Source organism: Arachis duranensis, chromosome 8 (assembly GCF_000817695.3).
Source record: "Arachis duranensis cultivar V14167 chromosome 8, aradu.V14167.gnm2.J7QH, whole genome shotgun sequence".
Taxonomy (NCBI): domain Eukaryota; kingdom Viridiplantae; phylum Streptophyta; class Magnoliopsida; order Fabales; family Fabaceae; genus Arachis; species Arachis duranensis.
In genome coordinates, this window is record NC_029779.3 from 8,590,348 (window position 1) to 8,608,309 (window position 17,962).

Consider the following 17,962-nt stretch of genomic DNA (forward strand, 5'->3'; position numbering starts at 1 on the left):
TATTTTAAAAAATCTTAAAAAAAAACATCCTAAACATCTTTATTTAACTCAAAAAAAAATTATAGCTTCTCCTGTTTCCCAGTAAGGAGATAACTTATAGCTATTTTGAAATTATTGTTAATAACTTAAAGCAGAAGGCATTAAGGCAAGGTTTGGTGCATACGTGGCACTGGAAGGCACACGCTTCTCCTAATATCGTTGCATATTCTCTATTTCTCTCCTCTTCTTCCATGAAATTGTTCATAAACACGCCAAATTCTGCTTCCTAAAATTGATTGCTGTTCATATTGATATTGTTATTTGTTTCATTCGGCACAAGTCCCGATGTACCGTCCACCACCGTCGTCTTCGTCGACCTCCATGTACGGCCCGCAACCTCTGTACCCGAAGATCGGTCCGCACCCTCACGCCGCCGTCGGCCGCCCCTCGCCCTATCAGCAGAGTCCTGCTCCTCCTCCGTCCTCTTCTTCTGGTACGCCTCTTCTTTCATCTGATGGAGAGTTTTATTTATTTGCTTTCAGAGGTTGTGTTGGAACTGGTAAGCTAGATTTAGGGATTGGATTATATTAGATTGAATTAGTAATTGATATTGTTTGTTTCTCACTGCTGTTGTTAATTTCTGAAAAACTATAATTCGATTTGGCATCGGGAAATTGACGGCACTATCAAGCCAGAATATAGGATCACACCGCCGGTAAGATTTCATTCTTTCTTTTTCCTCCCCTGAATTTTGCATTCGTTGGGGTTCTAGATATTCTCTGAACTTTACTTACCGTAATATTTCATTTGTTACTCCTTGATATTATTCTGAAATTTGTAATGATGTGTATGCTCTTGTTGCATTGTTGAGACTTAGAATGCTACTTTCATTTGCTTCAATTTGCCTTGTTGAACTATCTCTGTAGAGCCACTTGATTCTACCATAGCTTTTGCTGTATATCTTGATCACTTGTTATTATTCAGTTGTTGAGTGTTTCTTTGTGAGGTTGTTCTTCTCTATTTACCTTGTCTGTGAAAGTACTCAAGGTTTGCCTACTCGACATGGGTGAGTTGTGTCTTTTTTGCTAGTTGAATACAATTCTGAGTGGTTTCGGAAAATTTGCAGCCTCATTTATCACCACATGTGGGAGATATTCCGCGTAGCAACTTCCAGTTTGACTTTGGATTGGAGAGAAAAATTATGGCTGAAGCACAGAAGGAAAACCCAAATTGGAGCAAATTTGGGACAGAAAATCTGCCTAAGGTTTCTGAATCAATATCGTCATCATCGTCACCAAGGGTATGTCATTGATTTAAGATATAGAAGTTTCAAAATATGCTATTTATTTAACCTGTGTGAGTTTCTTGTCTAGGATTCGTTACTGCCTCCAATTCACAGGGTGTGTAATGCAACATTTGTTTTACAGGTTTCTGTTGCAGATCCTGTTGTGAGCAAATATATTGCCATGGGTCTCAACCGAGAGGCCGTTCCCATAGCTGTTGCAAATTATGGGGATAATCCAACTAAGGTATATTCTCGATCCTGTTACCTTGTGCCCATAAATGTGCATGGTTCTCAGACAACATCTTTGTAATAGTTCTGTATGATTAATTTTTGTTTCTGCATAATAGTATATATCAAAAAACTCTCTCGTTGTGCTGACTCTCCAGGATGAATAATTTTTTGAATTCTTGATTATGGACATACCATGACTCACATGGTTCTTTTCTTCATACTAGGGTTTCTCCTCCAAATAATAACTGTTGAATTTGTTAGTCATCAAATTAAAACTTCACATATCACTTTTTCTATCTAAATTGTTTTGTTGCCTGCGTTATTGTATGTTTATGGTTTTCAAATAGCAATTTCATTGGATTTTATGTTGGTTCCATGTTCCTTCTCCAGGCATTTTACTGTATTTCTTCTTCAAAATGGTGATCGAAATCTTTCTTATTTATAACTATTGAACTATGTCAGCAGCCAGAAAATGCGCCAATCTTGATGCATACATTGTTTTGTTGACCTAATGTATTATTCATCATTCATTTGGGTTTTGTAGGTTCAGGAATTTGTCAATGCTTACACCCTTCTGCGTGAAATGGGATTTTCATCCAACAGCGTTACTGAAGCTCTGATTATGCATGACAATGACACAGACAAGGCACTAGCACATTTCCTTAGTGGCTCATCATGAGACTGTGAAGTAGCTTTATCGTCCCTTTTGTATGATGATAGAACATCGGTCAAATATAGATAGCAATGACATGGGTGGGCAATCTGTTATTCTCGATATGCTGCTCCTAAAGAGTTCGAGTTTAGGATATGTGAATTTATCAGTTTGAAGGGATTTGTGTTTTTCTTTTTTACTTAGGGATGATAAATTAGAGCCGATTATTTCTTATTTCCTATTCAGTTATTCTGATCCACCCGGAAAGATTAAACCTCGCAGGCGAGAATCTCTGATTTCTTTTGGAAAAAATTTATTTTGGCCGAGACCAATGTTTTGGAATTTGGATTATTGAATCACTTCAAAACTTGGCGTTGATTATAGAACAATCGAGGTTCCCGTCTTATTGCCAAATCCCCAGAGATACGGACGGATTAGTCGAATTTTTCTGTACTTTAAGATACTACATTACTACTATTAGTATGTTACGACTTTGGAGCTTATAGCTTCACAGATTCGACAGAATTAAAGTTAACTCTTAACTTTATGGTCATTGGAAATCTTAAAGCTAGGGTTGACAATGGGTATGGTAGAATAAGATTTGTATTCCACTCTAATTTTATTTACGGGTTGAAATTTTTTTTAAAATTCTCTCCTACTCTATAATTACTCAATCTTAATCTTATTCACACCTTAAAGTTCTAAACCCTTTATCTGGCTATATCTGTACAAAAATAAAAAAATTTCAAGCAAATATAAAATTTAACCATTCCAAATTTAAAAAAACTAAGTTTAAATTAAAATTAAAAATAATAAAATTTTAAAAAAATCTAACATAAAATTACAAATAAATGATCAACTAATTTAATGGTTATTTCAAGTTTTTACAAGAGAAATATTGTGGGTTCAACACTCACTTTCTTAACCAAACGGATTGATCCAGATTGAATATCCGCGGGTAGAGTATAATTTGCCCTACTTAAAGCATACCTTACCAAGTCTTTTGTTTTATTTTATTTTCATTTTCGGGTTAATAACGTAAACTATCCGAAGCTAAAAAAAGAGCAAGTTTTTGGACTTGGTTACAACAAGCCTATATCTCATAAAGGAAAAACTGGAGTCAAATACCATGCCATTGTCATTTACAACACAAGAAAAAATGATCCGCTATCATGCTGTCACTCCTATAGAATACAGTAGTTAAATACTTTCGGAAGTAAACTATCTTTCTCTGTCCATAATGAATTCAGAACCAAAGAAACCGATAGGTGGGAATGTGCATTTTTTAGTCCACCGTTGCCACTAGTTAATGAATGTTTTTCTCAATAAACTCCAAATCTAGAAGCAACTTTGCAACAAACATGTCTACCATAATCACTCAACTCACGGTAGAGATAAAATATCTCTGAAAATCAAACCTTTAAACAATTGGTGGCTCTGTATTACATTGGTAATCTTCACACACAATGCACTGGAATCTCCTCAAACACCCGCACAGATAGCACCTGCATATAAAAAATCCATATCACTTTGAGGCTGAAATGACATTTGATACATATCAAAACTTTTTATATCAAGTAAATTCCATAATAATCACATAGATAACTGAAGTTGTCAAGTTGGGATATAAATGGCTTGGTCCACGGTATGGTGAAGACGTGAGCTTGTATTTTAATGAGCACATTACATGCACACAAGCTAAACAAAGACACAGGAATTGTGAGAGAAACCTGTTGACCAAGATGAGCAACAAAACTTTGATTCATCAACATGCTTCACATCAAGACCAATAAACCAGGATCCAGCACTAACATCGTCGTGGGCATAGGTGCGGAGAACAAATCTGTCAAGTCATAACAGAACAACATTTAGTTGCATACACAGTTGGATGGTAGCTAAGAATAAACACAGTAAAAACTGGTACCAACCTGTTTATTGATACAAATTTAGCCAAGGCTCGTGATATGACATACATCTCTCCTGATGCATGACGAAAATATCTGTTTGAACAGTAGATAAATCATCAACTTAAGTGGAGAAAACAGAAAGCATGAGGAAAGACATTTGTGAAACACCATACAAATGCACTGAGATTTGTGCACCAAATACTAGAAAGTTAAATATTTGACTATCTTGGCTGTCCTTGTTGAAAATAACCAATTGATGTCAGGCAAAAAAAACCAATTGATATAAGTTTGCATCGGAGAAAAATTCAATCTTATCCACTCACAGTCATACAAATTAACTGGTTGTTTGACTTACGATTTCTTGTCGCCAAATTTCCACCATTCTGGTTCATACCATCTATGTTTCCTGACATAATTCATAGAGACTTGTATGAGAACCATGATCATATTTTTTTTTTTACAAGCATGTGAAGTTTCAAATGTCATCCCCATTAGGGACTCACGGTTCAGAGAAAACTTCTCCTGATTTCATGCACCCCATGTAAACACGAGGTTTGTCCAAATGAGTTGCCAGTGTAGAACCCAAGGCATCTGTGAAAGAAAACAAATCATTGGCAAGGCATATAAATACATGTCCAATCACAAAATAGTATAGGAATAGAAAAGTTGATTGCATTCTGCAAAAAGGAACACAAGAAATATTATCATATGATTAGGGGATTAGTTAGGATACCATTTGTACAAGGGTCCCAATACTCCTATAATTAACTTTGAGTTTTGATCACAATTCGGAATTAATTTTGAAAGCTAATAACTTTTGCTGATAAGACACGTGAAAAATTCTCAAATTAGAAAAGAAGAGTCTTATAATCTAGTAAAAGAGAAACTAACCAATATTTACATAAACATCATCATTTACTTTAGCAAAAAACTCAGCATCCCATTTATCTGCAGCATAAGCAAAAAACAATTTAGCCTTATTTGGGAGCCCCTCGTTTGATTCCACATGATCATCCTGTCAACATAAGAGTTGAAGGCAGTGAGCTAAACCAGGTTATGCTCTGAAGCCTCATTTTCTACTCACAGTATGCCACAAAATACTTGCCAAATTCCAGTAAAGCAGAATGCTTAAAGAGAATAAAATCCTTAGACAACTTAAACTTACAAGAATTAGGAAGTCATTGGTCAGCCTATTCTCACGATCAATGTCCTTATCCTGATTGTTCCCACGATTTTCACTGCAAAGTTGTTTATAAGCCATAAGAATCACAATTGGATCCAACATGCCCCCTCATCCCAGAAAAATTAAAAGTAAGAATTTAAACCTTCTCCCAATAACAAATCGTGCAACAATGCCCTTTCCATCCTCCAGTTTCTTCAAAGCTGCACCTGCAAAGAAAGAACTCTTAATGTTAAAACCACCTCTAATCCACAATCTCAGTGAGCAAACCGTGCAATATTAATCATGGCAGAGTAGTTTACAATGTCAGTGACTTCTGATTAAGCAAGAGGAAGAACAAAACATAATTACCACTTCCCATCCAGGCATTGCGAATGGCGTCTCTATTCTTCTGGCGGCCAAATGTTGTGAGTATACCTATCATGACCAAAGGCCTTCCCTCAGAGTAAGTCCCATTGGTCTCAAGCAATCGCTTCGAAACAAAACCCTCTTGCCTAGCCGCAGCAAGTTCCATCTCAAGGGAATCGAGCTTCTTGTGCTGTTCCCTAAACAATCACACGATGAAACAAGTACTGAACAAGTTCCAAGCACGAAATGATCCTCAATAACAAATATCCAAACAAGAATTAAGAGATCAAGTTGAGTGAACCTGCAGGTTATGATCTTCAAGGTATCTTCTACTGATATCGCAGATTGTCCCTATAACAGTTAACAGAAGGAAACCCTAAGCATGATTAGACTAAAATGAACAAAAATCAGATTGTTAGGAACTTGAAGAATTACCTGGCCAGTGATCCTGTCGAGCTGTTTGATGAGATAAACCCTGTTCTGCGAGTCCTGCCATAACCTGAAGAGGAATGGTTGAGAAATGCAAAGAGGAAGAGGAAGAGGAAAGAGAAGAGAGAAGAAGTACCTTCCGGCGACGTAGAAGGAAGCGAACGTGGCGAACATTGAGATGAGAAGTGCAGGGATGCGGAACGATGGATAAGCCATCGATGATCCCCTGCTGCTGCTCTGCATTCAATTCAATCTCAGATCCAATCTCTCTCTCTCTCTCTCTGCAGTTAGTTGCAGAGAAAGGAGACGAAGTAAATGACTGTAAACACAAGTCAAGCAACCAACCCAAAAAACGCAGCTTTCGTCACCACTTCTCTTCTCCTTCCTCGTCCACCTCTACGAAATTCATTCGTTTGCGTAATTTTATTACCACTTTTTAATAATTGTATATTGTTTTAATAAAATAAAAAATATGTTGCGGGGATAGCTCAGTTGGGAGAGCGTCAGACTGAAGATCTGAAGGTCGCGTGTTCGATCCACGCTCACCGCATTTGTTTTTTAATTTCTCCAACTGATGGCATTTTTTTGTATCTAATAAAACTATTTAATTTAGTGTCCAAATTTAACACGAACATATTTTATATATAAAAATATATTTTATATTTTGATCCTCCAAATTTATGTTTTATGAAAAAAAATTTAAATTTATTTCAAAAATATATTTTAAAATAATAATATTAAAATATACATTAAAATCAGCTATTAATATATTAATAGATAATACATATTATAATATAAAATACGTATAAAAAATAAGTTAAATAATACATGTAATTATATATAAATATATAGTAATTAATTTAATTTTAATGATTATTTTTGTGTATATATAATATTATTTTTTTAAATTAGACAAACAAAGTACTAATAAAATCCAAAAATACAATATTTTTATATATAGGAACGTTAAATACCCCATTTAATTTCTTTTTTTTTTTTGACAATGTGATTGTTGATCGAAAATATTTGATATCGAAGACATCATAGTCGAAGTATAATGAATTTTTTATTTTGAGGAACAGAGGTTAGATCGAGAAGGATTTTGTCAGAAAATGAAGGATAAAAGCCCGTCAATGTATTTTGTCGAGGAATAAGATCATTTAGAGTCGATTGTTAACAGTTATCCACGTTGTACAAAAAGAGTGGGAACGGTTATGCAAAAGATAGCGTACACGGGAGTTACTCTTGAATCTAATTGGTCAATGACTTCAATAAATAGATGAAAAATCGAAGAAGAAAAGGTTGGAAGTTTGCTTTAGAAAAATACTCAAACACACTCATATATCTTGCGACTTACTGAGTTTGTGTTTGAGTCATTTTTTTCTTTAGGGTTCCTTCCATATCTTTACTTTTCATTTACATTCCCTGTAACCTTTATTTTCTTTGCAAATTTATCTTTCAAGCACATTTACTTTTCTTATTTTACTTTAAAAGTTCAGCACTTTACTTTTTCGATTTCAAAGTTCTTCGATTCTATCGAAGACAATTTACAACTTTTATTTAAATTGAAGGCAATTCATTTTAAATTCAGTCGATTTATTTTCAGAGTTTACTTTGTTTATCTTTCAGATTTTCTTTTATTTTGCTCGATAGAAAGATCTTTTGATGCACTTTAAAAAATTGGTACCCACAGAGGAGTAGATTTCGCTCCCAGACCACTAGATATCGAACAACTTTGGATTGGCTAAAAATCGATAAAACAAATTGGCACGCGCGGTGGGACTATTTAAATATTAAGTATGTGAAAAGTATTTTTGAAATTATTTAGTGCATGCAACTTAGAAGTGACAAGAATATTTGAATGGCTGAAGAAGTTTCTAATGCTAATGTTGAATCATCTGCAACTGAAAATATTGCTGTAGTCACCCAAACACCGGTGGAGGTGATAACACATGCCAAAAGTAGTATAGTGGTGGAGAATGTGACTGTTACTAATCCTCCAATGGAAAACAGTGGATGAAATCAACGTTTACGGGTTGCTATAACGCAACCACCAGTAACTGCTGGTTGGCCTCCATATGACATTTGTTTAAGTTACACTCCACCTGGTTATGTTTTTTCAATATTTGAAAATTCATCGAGTTTTGGTGTTAACCCAGGGCATCCAGTGTATTCTGAGTTTTTTCAAGATTATTAGATGGATTCTACATCGAATGCTTCTAATTCAATGGCGACTTTTCGACAACAGGTCGATGAAAGTCATAATGATTTAGTTAATTTATTAACTCAACAGATGACTACAATTTTAAACCCTATGATGGCTAATCATGAATCAAAATTCGAGCGCCTTGCTAGGCGAGTGGAGAGAGTTGCTTGAATTGTTGATTATGATAAAGGAGATCAAAATCGGCAAATGAATCAAGGGATGGGAGGCCTAGAAATGTAGAAAATGATATGCAATTTAGGGGAGATAATCCTCGAATTGCTCATCAAAATCAAAATGCAGATGATGTATTGGCTCAAATGAGGATTAATCAGCGTGGTGAAAGATATCAAATAACCAAAATTGTTGAAGATGTTCTTAATAAGGTTAGATTCAATGTAAGTTTTATAAATCAATTATATTTTGTTTCTACTTGTTTGTTGCTATACAAGCAGCAGAAGTGCCTATAGAGGTAAAAAACGCAGCTTTCGTCACCACAATCTCTTATCTTCTCCTTCCTCATCTAGCTCTACCAATTTCATACGTCATTAGAATTTTTTGATCACTGTGTAATAATTGTATATCTTTTTAATAAGACAAAAAACATGTTGCGGGGATAGCTCAGTTGGGAGAGCGTCAGACTGAAGATCTGAAGGCCGCGTGTTCAATCCACGCTCACCGCATTAGACAATAATATTTTACTAAATAAAATTATTTATCTCGGTCATATATATATATATACCCTATCACACTAAACTGTTGGTTATCCAGCCAACCCGACAAGTCTGAATTGTACTTAGTTTGTCCCCCGACGTGCATCCCCAAAAGTCTATGCAAGTCTGAATTGTACTTAGTTTGTCCCCCGACGTGCATCCCCAAAAGTCTATGCAAGTCTGCATAGTTTTTCTCAAATAATCAATATTGCTCAATAGGGGTAACATTCCCGAGAATTTATATAGTGTCCGGTCACACTTACATCGTAGGGTCAACAGAGTATCGAATTTTCAACCTGGTACACGTGGTGGCAAGCCACGATACTTAATCCAAGGAATCTCGTATCTCAGATTATTCAAATTCATAAGCCATATAAATAATTCAATTATAATTCATCAACATCCACATCATTCTCAATCGCATCTCATTCATCATCATACATCAATCATATTCAATCCTTATCCTTCATTATTGCACCTCTCATTCCGTCCATCAATAGTTCCAATTCAAAACATAATTCATTCTTTTCTAAATGAATCAAACTTAAAACATGCTCATTTTCTTAATAACTCAATCAAACCATATAACCTTTGAATCTAAATCTTTTTAAATAATCATATAAACAAAATCTCTAATTTTTATAAAATTTCGGCAGCATCTCCTCTAAAATTCGGACTTTGCCACCCTTTTCAGGTCCAAACCTGCATTCTTTTCAATTCAACATACCATTCCTCATCAGCATAACAATCACCACAATAAATCTACCTCAGATCAACAATTATACTCATACAATATTCAAATCCAACAACCAAAATTCAAATAAGAATCATAGTTCACAAATCCTAGGCTTTTAACACAAAATACCTCATTATCACAACAACATCCACAATAGTTATACCTTAAATCAATAATTCACCAAATCACCAGCTAATCCACAAGCACCAACCAAATATATTTGATAACAAATTACTAAACATTAACATACACCTGCATTCCGACTTATCCTATGGTCATCTAGCCTAAGTTTTCACAGAACATTATATATTAAATGAAAGAAACCCAAACCATACCTTAGCCAATTCCCAAGTATTATTCCAAGACAATTTTTCTAAAAGAACACAGCCCTCAAAACCTCAACTAACCCGCTTCCTCCAAGTTCCAGTATTCATAATTTCAAACTCCAATTATTTATTCACAACCTAATATACATTTATAACACATATATATCCAATTTAATACTCAAAGCTCAAATCCAATAAAATTAAAATAGAATTATCATATTCTCACCTTATCCAAGCTTCACATAAGCAAGAGTGAACGTTTTTCTCATGCTAATTGGATCCTAAAACATAAAAAATCAAAGGAATTCAACATTCCTTCTCAAAACTCGAAAATTGGGGGAAATGAAGGCTGAGTGTGAAATAACGAGTTACCTATAAAATTGTTCCGATAGAAACATAGAGCTTGACACGGTGAATGCGTGGCCACAAACGGTGTGGCGATTGGAGCTCAGACGAAAAAGTTATGGGAGTTGAAAATTTACCGTAAAGTTACGGGGTGTTTCGTTACTCTCCTCCCTAGAAAAGCTTTCACCTTCGTGTTGCTGAAAATGAGGGAGAAGGCACTGTTAGGTTCACTTAAAAGGGCTGGTCCAGTTGGACCGATAGCCTGGTTCGGGTTCGGTTCAATCGATTCGGCTCATTCGATCCAATTTTGGACCGTTTTCTTTAAAATTAGTGTCAAAATTCTCGTTTCGATGAGCTCTATCCTAATTTGATATAATATTCATATTTCTAATCATCCTTATTAAAAACTAATTTATTGACTAATTACTTACTAATTTAACCGGGATTTACACTCTACATCCAAATCATAACCCTAACTAAGTCCAACCAAGTATTTTAAATTCATGTGCACCTGTTTCTTCTTCTTCTGTTATCGTCATCATCACCAGCAACACCACCATCTCATCCTCCTTCCTTTTTTCTTCTCCTTCCTTTTTCTTCCTCTCCTCTGTCATCATTATTATCTTCTTCTTATACATATCGTTGTTATCATTATTGTTGTTATTGTTATTGTTAAATTTTTGTTATTTTGATGATATTGTCTGATCCAAAATTGATTTTAGATGTATTTTTGTTCACGATTCAATCTTGTTTGTGTGCTTATTTTCGAACTGAGTTTATGTGTCGCAATTATTATGTAATTTCGATTCTTTTTTGAGTTAATTATGTCACAATTGTTATATAATTTTGGTTCATTTCTAAGTTAATTGTATTACAATCCATTATGTAATTTTGGTTCATTTCTGAGTGAATTAAGATGCATTTGGACTCGTCCTGCACAATTCGGAATTCTTTCTCCTCTTCTTTCTCATATTCTGCTGCTACTTCTTTTTTTCATCTTTTTCTTCTTCATCTTCTCCTTCTTTTTTCATTTTCTTATAGTTTTTCTTGTTTCACACTCTTAAGAGGAATAAAACCAAGAAAAAGAGAAGAAAATATCAAACAAAAAAGAAGAAGAAATATATTAATGACGTTGTCTGATCCAAAATTAATTTTGGATGTGCTTTTGTTCATGAGTCAGTCTTGTTTATATGCTTATTTTTTAACCGAGTTTATGTGTCGCAATCATTATATAATTTCGATTCATTTTTGAGTTAATTGTGTCGCAATCCAATATGTAATTTCGGTTCGTTTTTGAGTTAATTGTGTCGTAATCATTATATAATTTCGGTTCATTTCTGAGTGAATTAAAGTGCATTTGGACTTGTTGTCCTGCACAATTCAAAATTCTTTCTCCTCTTCCTCTTCATCTTCTATTTCTTCTTCTTTTTCATCTTTTTCTTCTTCATCTTTTTCTTCTTATTTTATTTTTTCAAAATTCTTCTTGATTTACTACTCTTGAGAGGAATAAAATCAAGAAAAAAAGAAAATATCAAACAAAAAAGAAGAAGAAACATATTAATGGCATTGTCTAATCCAAAATTCATTTTAGATGTATTTTTGTTCATGATTCAGTCTTATTTGTGTGCTTGTTTTCGAATTGAGTTTATGTGTCGTAATCATTATGTAACTTTGGTTCATTTCTGAGTTAATTGTATCGTAATTGTTATGTAATTTCGGTTAATTTTTGAGTTAATTGTGTCGCAATATATTATGTAATTTCGGTTCATTTCTGAGTGAATTAAGGTGCATTTAGACTAATTGTCCTGCTCAATTCAAAACTCTTTCTCCTCACCTTCTAATGCAATAACAGTAGCAACAAAGAATGACGATGAGAAAAAAATACGCGAAAAATAAAAATGAGGGAGATGAGTAGGAGGAAAACAAAAAAAAAACGACGATGACAGTAACGTAAAGTCTCATAAGTGAACATAAATGACTTAGTTGAAAAAATAATCTGCACACGTATAATCACAGTCTTTTTAATAAGAATAGTTTTTGTTAATATTGAACCTATTTGATTAGAGTTAAATGATAAATTACTTAAATGTGCTGCATATCGGTAAAGAATATTGTTAATTAGGGTATACCCGTTTATTCATTAACACACTCTTCTATTGTAATCCATTGTTTTTAACATTCTATTATGATTATTCTATCCCTGGTTGACGGGAAATTATTTTAAAAAAAAGAGGCAAAAATAGTGATGATCAAGTTCAGGAAATGCAGTTCTAGAAGAGAAGAACATTTGGCAAAGGTCATCCCAATCCCATATTAGGTTTTCATATATTAAAGTGTACAAAGTTTTGGGGGCTCATCAATCAGCTGATTAAAACCAGCCAGCAACTTTTGTAGTTGATGCCAACCAAAATCCCACATGTGCTCTCAATATATATAGTATTAATTATTATAATATTTCTTCTTTCAAAGCCACTTATCACTATTATTATTATATAAAGAGCGTTAGGTAAATAATGACTATCTTGAACAACATAAACAGCCATTAATTAAATAAAAATATACTACATCTCTAAATTAATCATCTAAATTTTAATATTAAAATAACCAATCGTACACCTAATAAAATAAACATCCAATATATCTATTGTTCACATTGTTTAATATTTTCATTGTCTACTTATATTTTTTATTATTATATTAATTATAATGCCAATTTCATTGATGGCTCATCTTTACGTACATGCTTTCTATTTTTATCTCTAACTGCTCCCATATATTTTGTTGCCAATTAATTATAAAATATTCACAAGTAAACAAATTTCGGTTGAGTTTTGTGTTAGTCTTTTGACTTTGCAGCTCCAAATCTACATCGGTGAAAGAAGGAAGGAGACATGCTTTTTTGTCGTTTGCAGCTTCGAGATGAAGTGTGTCACTTTGATTTCTAAATATTGGAGGAGTAATGTTATTTGTACTAATCTTATTTTAATTAAAAATGTTCAAATGTATTTTAATGAGTATTACTTGTCATAAAAAAATTATATTATTATTGACGACTAATAGTTATCAAAAAAGTATTTAAATATATTTTTAACTCTCATTTAATTGTCCAAAAAATTGTTAACAATGTTTTTATTGATATTTAATTATCATTGATTGTGAAAAATAAATATTAATAAAAGTATTGTCAATTTGACAATTAAATGACTATCAACAATATTTTTAAATAATTTTTTAATAATATTAAATATTTTTTTGTAATTAATGACAGTTAAAATTTTTTTTATTTTTTACGATATCCTCCAATCCAACAGGTTAAGAACTAATCTATTGTCAGTCAGAATTCAATTTAAGAACAGGCCAATGATTAAATCTACGGTAAAATTGAAGTTTCATTTAAGGATTTGTCATGATCTAATTGTTTGTTGTATACATAAAACGTGATTTAAATTCCCACATTTACTTAAGCAGACTAATATCATTAGATTAATCCAATTTGATTATGACGATTAAAATATCTTATTAAAACAACTATTTTTAGTGGTTATTAAAATTGTTTGATTTTTTGATATAGCAAGAATACCTTAATCTTTACCTCGTCTTAACTCTTAAGACATTCGGGAAAAAAAGGGTCAACCACCGGGTGTGAACGTGTGTACTTTTGGTTAGAATTAACCATTCTAAAGTTTGTTTGATTTCACTTCTTAGAGTAATTAAGACTAGGAAATTAAAAACAAAAAAGACTATGATGTTTTAAACTTTATAAAACCCTAAACCAACTACGTGCTGCACTTTGTTACTTGATACTATTTCAACATCATAAGCTTAGTATTTTATAAATATTATTTATATACTAAAATTAATTATTAAAAAATGAAAAAAGTTGCGTGGTCATGTCGTATATTATTAGGGAATCCTCCAGCTATAGAATTGAAGGCCAGTGTCTTTGGCAGGGACACCTCTAGCTATTGCCATTCAAAACGAGTCAAGGGACAATGTAATTAAAGAAATTGCCATTTTTAGAAAACATATATTAAATGAAAATCTAATAAATCCCAATTCTAATTATATATATATTTTTTTGTTTCTTATCATATTTTTTAACTCGAAAAATTAAAAATTAATTTATTGTGAATTAAAATTTTTATTTTAAAAATTAACATTGGATAATAAATTATTATACGAATAAAATAAAATTTAATTTCACATACTTATTTAAAAAGACGAGAGATCTATTCATATAATATTTGATCATATATAAATTATTTTTTATGCAATATTTTTTTAGGATTTTACGGTTGAAATTAATGATATACAAGAAATCACTCATGATGATAAGATCGATTATAAGAAAATCTAATATAAGGGGATGCTAATATATTAAATTGCAATGATTACTTTTGAACGTAAATGCATATGATTAGCAATCTTTCATACAAATATCATATTTAAAGACGATGGTTATCCATCGAAATGAATATTTTGTTTTATTAAGCTGTATATGTAAAACTATATCCAATGCATAGATGTCCCATTATTATGTTTTAGACAATTTATTAATTCCATTTCATATACATTTCAAGCAAAATTTTTGGTAAACCATTCAAGCTAAGTAACTTGTCTTTGTTACTAAAATGACTGATTATTTTAAAAATAATTAAAATATTCTAATATTACAATATTAAACAAGTATTGAATTTAAAATTTCTATTAAATCATAATAATTTTATCATTTAAATTATATTATATATTTAATTTATTTTTTAATTTTATATAAAATTTTGATTTTCTGTATTTTGACTTATATGCTTACATATTAAAAAAGCAAGTCAAATATTTTTCTTTTTTTTCTCTTTTTAAATTATTAAGTCAAATGGTGCTTGTTTTAAGCAATGTAATCAATTATGAAGAGGAACACCCCATCTTAGCTTCCACCCCACCAAAAAAAAAATAATAATAAAAAAAGTCAAAATTATTTTATTTTGTATTTTTAATTGCCGTTTATTATGGTTACAATAATTGAATAATATTTAAATATGACAAAATTGTAATTATTACACATATAAAATTATAGATATTAAATTAAACAAAATAATTTTAAATAATTATCTTTCCAACATCATCACCAAAAAGAAAAAAAACCCTGCTTATATATTCTTTGTTGCTGAGTTTTAATAGCTACTTGGCTATTGAATGTTATTTATATATGCAGCGCCAGTCTCCCTCACTTTTCAAACCCCTTAAATTGCATACCATATATTAATTTATGTACCTAACATTACGCCGGCCATGTATAATTTTGTGTATGTATATATATACGCTAAATATATTGCAGTATGTGCTGAAAATATGAGTTTTCATTTAAAGATTAAAAAAAAAAATACCACAACTAACTCAAAATCTTAAGGTGTCAAGTTAACGAATCTCTCATCTTATAAACTCCTCACTCTATTTTTTTATGTGAGAATAATTTTATGCACTCATCACACTTATAATATTAACAGCTGATTTCAATGATTAAAAATTTGCATACTTGAATTAAGTATATGTGATTCCTATCCGAACATACTTAAGAAAAAACAATTGGGTTGAATATATATAAATAAATCTCTGAATAATGTAGTAGTGCCAATGTCTATATATATATATCATCAGTAGGTAACAAAATTCAATAAGCAAGTATTAGAGTATAAGACAAAAACAAATGTTGTCAACGGTAGTGCAGGTTATAAGAAATTCGAACCTAGCTAAAAATATAAATGGCCCACAAAATTAAATGCTAAATGATAAAAATCCAACAAAGAAAGTACCCAAAGAATATCTATTTTTTTTTTAAAAATATTTCTTCTAAAGTCTAATTAACTACACCACCAACAAACTCAGCAAACGGCAATTAATAAATCTGCAGGCCCTATGATCTATATTTCTTTTATCCTCCTGTATCATCAATCAGTGAAACAAAAATATTTCATAATAAAAAAATAGTTAAAATTTATTTGATCTCTTTTTAACATTTCTGTAATGAAAATTTGTGAAGAATGATAATGTGGCAATGGAATTAAATTGATGATAAATGGTATGTATGTAATAAGATCTAACAATCAATCTAGGAAGTAGTTGAATAAATCTATAGTTGGAGTTTGTGGTGAAACAAAGTTTGAAGGACTAGGCATGACAAAAGTGGCACTGTTGTGAAGCATAGGGCTCAAATCATGAAAGAAGCTAATTATGTTTGCATCAGAAGAAGAAGAGGATGGTGGTATCATCGGTGAGAAGAAGCTTGAAGGAATGGGAGAAAGCGAAGCCGGTCCCGGCGATAATATCCCTTGAAACATGTTTGTTCTCTCCGCCGCCGCCATCATCATCTCTAAACCTTCCACCACATCGTTATTTGATGTTATTTGGTCGCCGCTGCCATTGATTATTGCCTGGTTTTGATGCATCGTCATTTTGTTCTTCCCCAGTGGAGATGACCTAGCTTTCTCTGTGGCGGCATAACGAGCCGCCGGAGACACTGTTTCGATGGGGACAACGTTGAAAGGGTCGTTGTTTGGCACTAGTGCCACGTCAGATGTCAGAAAGGCCGAGGAGGATGACGTGGAAAAAGAAGGATAAGTATTATTGAAGGACATGGACATGGACGAAGACGAAGACGAAGACGAAGAGCCAGTAAGGCGCTGAACCAGGCTCATGAAATCACCGGGTGTTGTGTGGATAATCTTGGGGGAGACGGTGTAGATTATAATGGGTTGGCGCGGAGGTGGTTGGTGGTGTGAGGGTGGTTGTTGTGGCGGCGGTGGCGCAAGCGGTGGTTTCTTGATCTTGTGAGAATCTTTGTTTATTCTCAAAGGAGTAGGTCTTGGTCCTTGAAGTTCTCTTCTTGGTGATCTTCCGGTTGGATTATTCATGTCTGGGAATTCCATGTTTTTGATGTTGTTGGAGATTAAGAGAGGAATTATAATTAACTTGATGATCAAGGAGAATGAGCTAGTAGGTAGGGTGGAGACAAGTGTATGAGCATATATAATAATAATAATTAGTATTTTCTAAAATTTATGAAGGGTTTATATTATATATATAAAGTAGCTAAGAAAGTAGATAGATCCGGTCAATGATGAATTAGGGGATTAATTATTTAATGAGAGGGAAAGATAATTTAACTTGGCTTGTTCTAAGGTAAATAATTTATAGAAAAGAGAGTATTTTTATAGCGACGATGGCCGGTTTCGTGATGTTATGGTTGTCTGAACGCGTCTGTATAAGGTTGGAAAGGGTCATATGTTTATGTTTATGTATGTAAGTGACATGTCATAAATGCATATGTATGTGATGATGGTGTAGGGTGGAATAAGCTAATTAAGTAATAAACAAGCTTATTAGTGATGAGAACAATGTAAAGTTTTGTGATGCTAGTGGATCAAGTGTCTGTGTTGACAAGTTTGACACTTTTTATTAGGATAACAACATTCAAGATATGTATATGTGTATGTATGTGTGGCTAATATTATATTAGAGTACACCCTCATTGAATGTGTGTTTTATATAAATGTTGGTGTGTTTTATACATTCACTTAATTATATTAGAAGATAAAAAATAAAATCAAGCAAAATAGTTTAAATTTATCTTATTC

General features: G+C 32.5%; 3 protein-coding genes and 2 non-coding genes across 5 annotated transcripts; 3 read left to right on the forward strand and 2 right to left on the reverse strand.

The window, feature by feature from the left end:
• The first annotated feature begins 131 nt into the window (after positions 1 to 131).
• On the forward strand, positions 132 to 2,489 carry LOC107460633 (uncharacterized). The gene is made up of 5 exons (XM_052252484.1): positions 132 to 473; positions 652 to 694; positions 1,106 to 1,279; positions 1,407 to 1,508; positions 2,040 to 2,489. Exons 1-5 carry the CDS (start codon positions 325 to 327, stop codon positions 2,172 to 2,174), a joined length of 603 nt encoding a protein of 200 aa, XP_052108444.1. The 5' UTR covers positions 132 to 324; the 3' UTR covers positions 2,175 to 2,489.
• A 740-nt stretch (positions 2,490 to 3,229) lies between these two features.
• LOC107460614 (hydroxyproline O-galactosyltransferase HPGT1) lies at positions 3,230 to 6,409 on the reverse strand. Its single transcript, XM_016078999.3, has 12 exons — positions 6,148 to 6,409; positions 6,018 to 6,081; positions 5,884 to 5,933; positions 5,586 to 5,779; positions 5,380 to 5,443; positions 5,220 to 5,292; positions 4,946 to 5,069; positions 4,558 to 4,645; positions 4,410 to 4,460; positions 4,076 to 4,147; positions 3,878 to 3,990; positions 3,230 to 3,652 (listed from the first exon to the last, which is right to left on the reverse strand). Exons 1-12 carry the CDS (start codon positions 6,252 to 6,254, stop codon positions 3,630 to 3,632), a joined length of 1,023 nt encoding a protein of 340 aa, XP_015934485.1. The 5' UTR covers positions 6,255 to 6,409; the 3' UTR covers positions 3,230 to 3,629.
• Positions 6,410 to 6,488: 79 nt separating this feature from the next.
• Positions 6,489 to 6,561, forward strand: TRNAF-GAA (transfer RNA phenylalanine (anticodon GAA)). Its single transcript has one exon. It is a non-coding gene; the product is annotated as a tRNA-Phe (tRNA).
• A 2,263-nt stretch (positions 6,562 to 8,824) lies between these two features.
• On the forward strand, positions 8,825 to 8,897 carry TRNAF-GAA (transfer RNA phenylalanine (anticodon GAA)). Its single transcript has one exon. It is a non-coding gene; the product is annotated as a tRNA-Phe (tRNA).
• A 7,241-nt stretch (positions 8,898 to 16,138) lies between these two features.
• LOC107460570 (protein MKS1) lies at positions 16,139 to 17,410 on the reverse strand. Its single transcript, XM_016078939.3, has one exon. It carries the CDS (start codon positions 17,252 to 17,254, stop codon positions 16,433 to 16,435), a length of 822 nt encoding a protein of 273 aa, XP_015934425.1. The 5' UTR covers positions 17,255 to 17,410; the 3' UTR covers positions 16,139 to 16,432.
• Between the last annotated feature and the right edge of the window lie 552 nt (positions 17,411 to 17,962).